At 29.7% G+C, this 8,931-nt stretch overlaps 1 protein-coding gene across 1 annotated transcript in view; it reads left to right on the top strand.

Moving 5' to 3' along the window:
* LOC108687878 overlaps window positions 1–8,718 on the top strand; it is a 10,110-nt gene extending 1,392 nt beyond the window's left edge. Inside the window, exons 2-4 of the mRNA XM_018193892.1 lie at window positions 2,932–3,194; window positions 8,141–8,252; window positions 8,423–8,718. Coding sequence (XP_018049381.1) covers window positions 2,932–3,194; window positions 8,141–8,252; window positions 8,423–8,718 — 671 coding nt within the window. The remainder of the gene's footprint in view (window positions 1–2,931; window positions 3,195–8,140; window positions 8,253–8,422) is intronic.
* The last annotated feature ends 213 nt before the right edge of the window (window positions 8,719–8,931 follow it).

Below are 8,931 nucleotides of genomic sequence, written 5' to 3'. Positions count from 1 at the left end.
GTGTGTGTGTGTGTGTGTGTGTGTGTGTGTATATATATATATAATTAAAATTCTAATAAATATTTGTGCAAAAGTTCATTTTATTTTATTTACTCGTTTATAAGTTATTTACTTAATCTTTTTTATTTACTTAAAACTGCAGCAAATATAATAACTATGTAGAAATAATAAAGCTGTAGAAATCATTAAAAGCCAAATAATTTATTGTCTTGTTTTTTACATACAATTGGTTTCAAAACGTACACATCTACAATAAAATTTTTTAACAATATTGGCTTTTTGGCTAATTCCTTGGCTAATTTTCTGACTCATATTTTTAGCCAATATTGTACAATCAAACAAAACATCTTAAATTTCTTCTTAAATTTCTCTTGATTATCAAGTCCCTCATAACATTTATACAGACTGTCCCGAAATTTTTTGCCCAAGGCTCTTATATAAATAGAGCGGACTAAACTGAGTCGAGAAAAGTCCTTTTTTTACAATCTTCGCAATAATTAACAAAATAATTATTAAAAATGGCTGAATGGTTTTCAATAATTTTTTCTCAAATACTATCAACTTTACAAAAAGCAACAAGAGATAAAAATTTATTTATGTTTATTTTCTTCTCATAAAGTTCTTCAGAAGTTTTTATTTTCTTATGCTGGTAAAAATAATTTATAAGAAAAGCAGTACCAAAAATTTATAAAAAATTTTGAATAAAATTCTAGTTCTATAAGAAAAAAACAATCAATTTTTATCTCTTGTAATTTTTTTGTAAAGTTGATAGTATTTGAAAACAAAATTACTAAAGACCATATTCAGTAGGATTTTTTAATTCAATTTAATCTGCTCTATCTATACAAGAGCGCTTAGTCAAAAATCTCGGAACACTCTGTATATCACACATTACATTACGACTGGATTATTCCACCTTTCGGTAAACTTCAGCTCACCATCTTACTCTCTTTACTCTCTTATTCACTCTCTTACGTCATGTTCTTACTCTTATACTCTTTTGTTTATCCAATAAGTAAGTTACCATATAGTTTATTTAAAGATGAAACAATCGGTCCTAAGAGTGCGTTCACTTTAGACTTTCACGCGGTCCAAATTTCATTCTATTTTTCTCGTTCATTATATACGGATGAAAGATAGAATAAAACTTATAGCGCGTGAAATCCTGAACATATTTTAAGAATTATATAACTGAACATTTTTGAAAGCAAAATCAAGGCAGGCGAAAAAATTGATAAAATGTTATTTTTAATGAAGCAAGATTAATTACGTCATTAGAATTATATAAATTAGCGTTTATAAAAAATATATAAAGTTAAAATCAAAATCATTAAATTTTATTGCTGTTCTATTCTTATGATAAATTAATTTTTTAGTTATATGCTATGCTCATTTCAATTACATTTCAATTACACACGAATTTTAAAGATATAACTATATAAATCATTTATTCGTTATAAAGAGCATCATAGAGAATTTTATGCTAATTTAAGCGAAAGATTTAATTAGAAGAAAGTCCTACCAGAGTTTTATATTACAGCAATGTTATGCTAAAATATAATATTTGCATATATGTAAATAAAATTCAAATTTTCTTTACAGTGTAATATAAGTCTTCAAAAAATGAATGTACATATAAAAATAGTCAAGTTATTTATAAAAGTTTTTCAATACTTATAAGTTTGTAAAGAAGAAAGGAGATAAAATTTCTTCTTTGTCTTATAAATTGCTATAAATAAAAAAAAATATATTATTGTGCTCCAATAGTTAGAACACAAAGACAAAATATAAAACAATATAACTTAATTAACATTTAAAATAACATGTAAAATATGCGAAATTGTGGAAATGTATGCTAAACTGCGCCTTCCGACTAAGAGACCGATATGTCGTCTGTTAATTAATTTATTACATAATGTAATATCCTATTTTGTAATAGAATGCGAAATGTTCAAGTGAGATGTTCTCAAGAAATGCATAGTGTTATCAAACCGGAATACCTGGAAAGTGAAAGTTCCATTATGTGCGATTATGTGTGTGCATTCAATGTTAATATGAATATATTAACATTCAATATTCAGACATATTCTTAATATAATGTGTAAATATCACATATTCATTAATTTAATTCAGCTCTTTGTAATATTACAAATTAATTCAATTTATAAGTAATTCGAATTATAATAAGTCAAATCACATTATGTGAATAACATGAATAAGTAAAGATAATGTTTAAATATCACATATCCACTAATTTAATTTAGCTTTTGTAATATTACAAATAAATATTACAAGTAATTTGAATTGTAATACGTTAAACCGCGTTATATAAATAACGCGAATAAATTAAGAAGTGTCAAATATGGTCGAAACTAAGTTTAAGTGCCCATTAGTATTTCCAATCGTTAAATATAATAAATTTTAAGTACATCTTTCAGTTATATAAACTGCGCGCTGATATACTATCGGATTTGGAATGCAATCATTAAAGACAAAAAGTGATATCATAAAATTAAATTGATCGTCAATTTAATAATGATGCTATAATAATAAGCATCAATTTGAATTTTAAATTGTATCTGGCATCTTATTTTGTTAATAAATATATTGTAAAAATTTGTAAAAATATATTAAAAAAAGATTTTAATATATTGTATTAATCTAATGCAAGTAAAAATATCTATGAGTCTCCGTGGTTATTAATGCGTAAATTATGTATTCATAAGACAATAAGGTATAATTCATAAACAATTAAAATGTAATTACCCAACAAAGTAAACTACAATAAAATTAATTGCAAATGTTTCAACTTGAGTTCTCAATGCAGACGTTTTCATTGTTGAAGTTACGTACAAACTGATATTATATCAATTCTTACGAAATTTTTTTTAAATGTATATTTAAGGTAAATTGTTAATTATATGTTTTTAGAGGACAACTTTAAGAACTGTCATCCCAACGTATCAGGTTTTGACGTCTGCATAAGAGAGGGATTGAATGCAATTCGACCTTATTTCAAAACTGGTTTATCGAAATACAATGTCCTCCCATTTGATCCCTTTTTTGCCAGAGAGGTAACAGCTACAAGAGGAGTACCAAACTTTGGTTTTACTTTAACTCTTCGAAATGTCACCGAGACCGGGTGGTCCCTGAGTAAAGTGACAAAATTTGTTTCCGACTTAAATAATTACAAGGTACATACACTGTCATTGTCCAGCGATATAATTAAAAATTATATGTTAGATCTTCAATTAGAATAGCATACAATTTTATGCCATCGGATTTGTTGTTTATTTTATATATACAAGACATGCTATGGCAAAACGTAGTAAATGCCAAAATTATGAAAATGCACTTTATTGTATGAATGGATTGTAAATACTATGTTTTATTACACACTAGTATTTGTCATGAAAATTGCTATTACAAGCGGAGAAATTGATAGTACAACTCAAAAGGAGTTCATGCATTTTAGACGATTTGGGGAACACGCAGGAATCGTTGGATTCATCTTTTTTCTTATTCAATTTTACTTACTAAATTAAAAAATTGTGATTAAGATTATCCTTGTATTCAGGAAATATTTTTTTTCACATCTTGAATAGAAGAAAGCAAGTTGATTTTATCTGTAAATTTCTCTTTATTTTTTTGTAAAAATAATTTTTCTTTCTATTGAAATACATTATTATTAAAGTCATTTTATTTGCACTGCACAGAGTAGTCCATTTTTAACCAATACATTTAATTTTTTCCGAAATGATTAACGATACAAAAAATGTTTTAGATAAAAGTGAAATTGTTTCGCAGAAGACGTATTTTAGTCATTTTTTTCTTCTAGGTGGAGGGATAAAAAAATATAAAGGTAACCTCCACTTTTTAAAATAGAATTATATAAAAAATTTTAATTACAAGGGTACGAGCAAATCGGATGGTAGCTGTTAACAATTAAAATTTATTAAAATCTAATACATGTGTTGCCACCAAGATATGAGGCAATTATCATACGAGGATAAAAACTGAAAATACTAACTTTAATATTGATATTTTACATTTAGTGAACTTGCTCGAATCGTTACAAAAAGAAGTATGAAACGAGCGAGAGTGAGAGCGAGCGTCTTGTATGATCGCCCTCCTTGAGAGCACGTACTTCATGCGCGGAGAAGAAAATAGAACCTTTTCGGTATCTAGTTGATTTCCTTTGATGAAAAGAGGAAAGAAAAGGGCGGAAAAAAAGAACTGCTTTTCGAACATCCTCCCACCTTAAGTTGCGTTCTCTCAGATTAACTTAACCTGCTTGAGAGAAAAAATAATTAAAACAAGAGTTAAAACATAGAGAAAAAAAAAAATTAAAATTTCAGTCGCTCTGGCTTCTTTATAATGTGTCCGCTTCTTGCTCTTATTGTTAGTTCAGGAGACTTAAATAACTCCTTAGGCTTAATGACCGATGTGATCAGATCTAAATGTCGTTTTGAATCACCCTCGTAGAATTTCACTTCTTTCAAAGGAATGAGTCTTTGTATCGGACGAATCAATTCTCGGCTGTCTGTAGCTTCACAACTCGTACTAAGTCGTCTTTTCTTAGGAAAAGTTAATTTCTTTAATTCTTGTCATATGCCAGTTGAGGCGTTTTTGTAAATCATTAGCGACAAGTATGATATCGCCTACTGAGAATGTATTGTAGTATATTTGCATTTGTTCCGTCAAGACAATTGTCTTAGATACTGAATATGGAACCGTTTCCTTAATTCTTCTTTTAAAATTTCTGACGATAACGTATTTTTTGATAGGCTGGATCCTGCCAATCTGATTTAAGTCTGGTACTTCTTCTTGAATATCTTGAAGAAACATTGCAAGTGTGAACTGCTTTCCCAACTTCCTCGATCATATATATAAGTGGCTTGGAATTTATTACTGCCTCGCAATCACATAAAACTATATACATCTCCTCGTAATTGAGTGAGATTGTTCCTAAAGTCCTCTTCAATAGATCCTTCAAAATGCATATAAGATCCTATCATCCTCCCCACCAGACTGCTGAAGGTGGAAAATACCACTCTATTTCGTTAGTAATTCCGTAGCACTTTTCTGCCAGTTAATTTTTTTTAAGAGATTTGATGTTCCCACGTTTCTTCCATTATCATTATAAATCATAGATGTCTTCTCCGACGTGCTATAAATCGTCTGAGAGCGATCTAAAAATCCTTCCGCTGATAACGTGGTAACGAGTTCTACATATATTGCTCAGTAGACAGCGCATGTGAAAAAGCAAATATATGCCTTGTCCTTCAAATAAAAAGAGCGATCCTGCAAAATCGATGCCTGTTATTTCAAATGTATTGGCATCTCTTACTCTATTTTCTGGTAAAATTGCAGGTGAAGCCTTCACTGTTTTCGCAGAATGTTGACTGCACGTCTTACATTTGTAAATAACGGAACGTACTGCTCTGCGAGTCTGAATAATCCAGAATTTTTCACGCAGATTATCCATTGTGATGCTTATACCCGCATGATTTAGCTTTACATATATATATATATATATATAGAGTGAATGATTTTCTCCGTCAACAAATGTTTAAGGTCGAGAATTATTGGATATTTAAAATTGAAATTGTCTTAACGATTAGAAATAATCGGTCTTGTACACAAGAGTCTTTGTCTTCGAATACGTCTAGTTTTTGTAATAATGAATCTTTTGCTCCTCTGAACGACTCTCTTTGTACTAGTCCATATAAAACAACTCTGTTGCGATAATCTCTTTGGCAGTTATTTCTTCACTGTTGATTACATAAGTCTTCCTATTATTGTTGAGAAATCTTAATATTCATGCAATTAGACGTAAAATTTTGATAAGGAATATTTCTGTAAGTATCACGGAACTTTTTCTTCTCTAGAAGCTTCGGTAAAATTACTCAAGACTATATTTTTGTTTTCTTTAATAAGTATCTTCTGCGGTTGCATTGAAATCTTTCGAAGCTCTCCATTGACCAATATTTCATCGACTTCTTCGTCTTCCATTGGCATTCCTTAGAAAGTAACTTTAACTAGGATGGGCCTTCCCACCATTTGAAAGAAATTTTTGTGCGTTACAGCCTCGGAAAGACAGGTCTGCAAGGTTTAATTTTCCTGGTACGTATCTCCAGGAATTTGAATCTGTAAGTTTTCTTATCTCCTGTATTCGATTCCATACAAAATGTTTATTCTTGATTAGAATGCTCGCTGTTCCATAGATATATTCCTAGCTTTTCCGCAATGTCATGACGCTCTTCGCAGAACAACATTTCGGCGAGCTTGTTTCCTTTATTGTTAACAATCTGATTGCTGTGACGATATCCTGATCATGATCATTTTTTTGTTTTCTTTTTATTCTTCGGATCATTAGTTATTTCGAAGCATGTCTTGGCCATATGGAGCCATATGGAATATTCCTCGCTCTCCATCTTTTTCCCTAAAAATGCCATTAAGTGCATAAGACGATCTTTGATAGTAATATTCATGGCTTAAACATCTATTATAGCTATTGCCCATTGCCATGTCCGCAGAATTTCTTCCGGCAACAAGGATTCGATTAATGGGAACAACATAGTATCGCACATATCTGTTGTTACACCTAGTGACTCGAGCGCCCGCAAATGTGTCTCTAACTTATCGTAGGGAGAAATCAGCGAGATATTCTTGTTCTTATTCAAAATCAATTTTGAAAGCTCTCGCACATAAAATTCTATGAGCAAGTCTTTTTTACCAAAGCGAGGTTTAAGACTCTCTATGGTTTTCTCGTAATTATTCGCGGGGGGGGGGGGGCTATTGACTACCTCGCGCGAATCTTTGACTGTAGATTGCAAAAAATAGTGAAATTGATCTTCTCTCGATAATGTCGCGTCTTAAATTCGTGAATCTTTCGGAATGTGTTCCAGAATGAGAGCCAGTCTTTAATTTCGCCGTCAAATTTCCTTAATTCAATCTTAGGAAGCTTTAGTGCGCGAATACTTTCCTGAAAAGTTACTATCGTCGGCTGGGAGGTCGATATCTGCGTCGGTCTTACTTCCATAAAGTCACTTAGTTCGATCTTTACTTGGTAATATTTGGTTGCATATTGAAACCGCATTGCGGTTTCTATTTCCTTCGTAAGTCTTCTCTTGTTCACCGACGTTGAACATCTCATCTTGTATCTTGAAACTTAATTCATTAAATTGATAAGTAGAACTTTAAATCACATGATAACTTCTGAATTGCTATCTCTTCAAGATCTTCTAAAATCACATTCGCTAACACGGGAGATAATGACGAGCCCAAGGTGTTCCAAAAATTTGTTTGTAATATTTATTGTTAAATACAAAAAATGTTGAGTTTAAAATTAAATTGATTCCTATCAAGAACTCTTCCTTAGATATATGATATTTTTTGTTATATAGTGCCATCTCTTATTAATACTGTCTATAGTCAATTCAGTTGGAACATTAGTGAATAACGATATAACATTCAAAGAAGCCAATTTTAAATTTGACTTAAAGTAACTTCCAAGTTTTTTTATTAGATGAAACGAATTTTTAACGTAACTACGTGCTTCCGGTATGCTATTTTTGATAATGTGGTGTAAATACACAGCTAATTTAAAGCGGGCTATCGATAGATGACAACATTTTAACTTGTAATTTTAATTGAATTTACAACATTTTGACTTATGTTTTTATTTTACACTGTTTTAACTTGCATTTTATTTGGACTTACAATTAGAATGTTTTGAAATTTAATTTTTTTAAGAATTATATTTAATTAAAATTTTTGCAGTGACTGATTTTGTTTATATCATTTCTTCAATTACAATAATATAATTTTTATTACAATAATATAATTTTTGTATAGACATTTTGAAATGATGGTTTTCAAGAAAACAAGTTTTTTCTTTCTCCTGAAAAATTAAAAAAATAACACAACATTCTGCTTTGTTTCATATATATTATTAGTATTTAGTTATCTTATAGTTTTTCATATTTAAGATCAAAAAATATATTAAAAATTGATTATTTTCACATGATTATTTTGTAAGAGAATACATTGAATTTATGTTATTTAACGTGAAAAGTAAAATCAGAATAATGAGACAAAATATAATTATAACTAAACAAAGCATTTCGTCAATTAGATTGTGTACACGCAAAGTTTCCCAGAGAAAAGGTTGACGGGTGATTATGAATTTAAAGGCGCATTTTTCAGTTCCACTATAAATAATAGAGGAAAATTCTCACTCACTTTGTGTAAGTGTAAATTTGTATTTGATTATGAAATCTATTTTAATTATCAATACAAAGAAATACAATTTTTTTATTATTAATTTTTTTATTATTAATGTTATGGTAAAATATGACTGAAAACAACAGAAATATTTAAATCGTTTATTTATAATTTTAAAATTTCTCCGTTGCAGATGATCTAATACAAATGACCACTGTGACCAAATTGCCGGGACAAAAATTGAGAGCTCAAATAGACGTCCAATCTATCAAAGATTTGAAGCTTCACATTTCAAATCTTCTATTTGGCAAACGATTCCTTGAGAGTATCCTTGATAAAATAATTAATCATACGTGGCAACCGGGTTTTGTCCTAACGAGGGGCCTGATCAACGAATTCGTTTCGACTGCTTTCACAGAGATTTTCGATAATTCCTTCCGTGATTTTCCCTTCGAGCAAATTTTCAAATCAAAGCCGTTTATAAATTAAATTGATTGTAACTTTCAAATACATTAAGCTTGAATTGTTAAAGTAAATCTGTTAATTAGAAAATAAGTGAATATAAGAAGTGTATCTGTCAGTTTGTAAGCAATCTATCCGTTAAACTATTATAAGAGAGCGAAATTTATAGAAGTAAATTTTGCAACTCTTGTTACGTTTACATATAAGTTGTATATATAAGTTGTATATATAAACTACGTA

The sequence above is a fragment of the Atta colombica genome, unplaced genomic scaffold, assembly GCF_001594045.1.
Source record: "Atta colombica isolate Treedump-2 unplaced genomic scaffold, Acol1.0 scaffold22, whole genome shotgun sequence".
NCBI lineage: Eukaryota > Metazoa > Arthropoda > Insecta > Hymenoptera > Formicidae > Atta > Atta colombica.
Note: the sequence above shows the minus strand (reverse complement) of the source record. Positions and strands in the feature narration are given on the sequence as shown.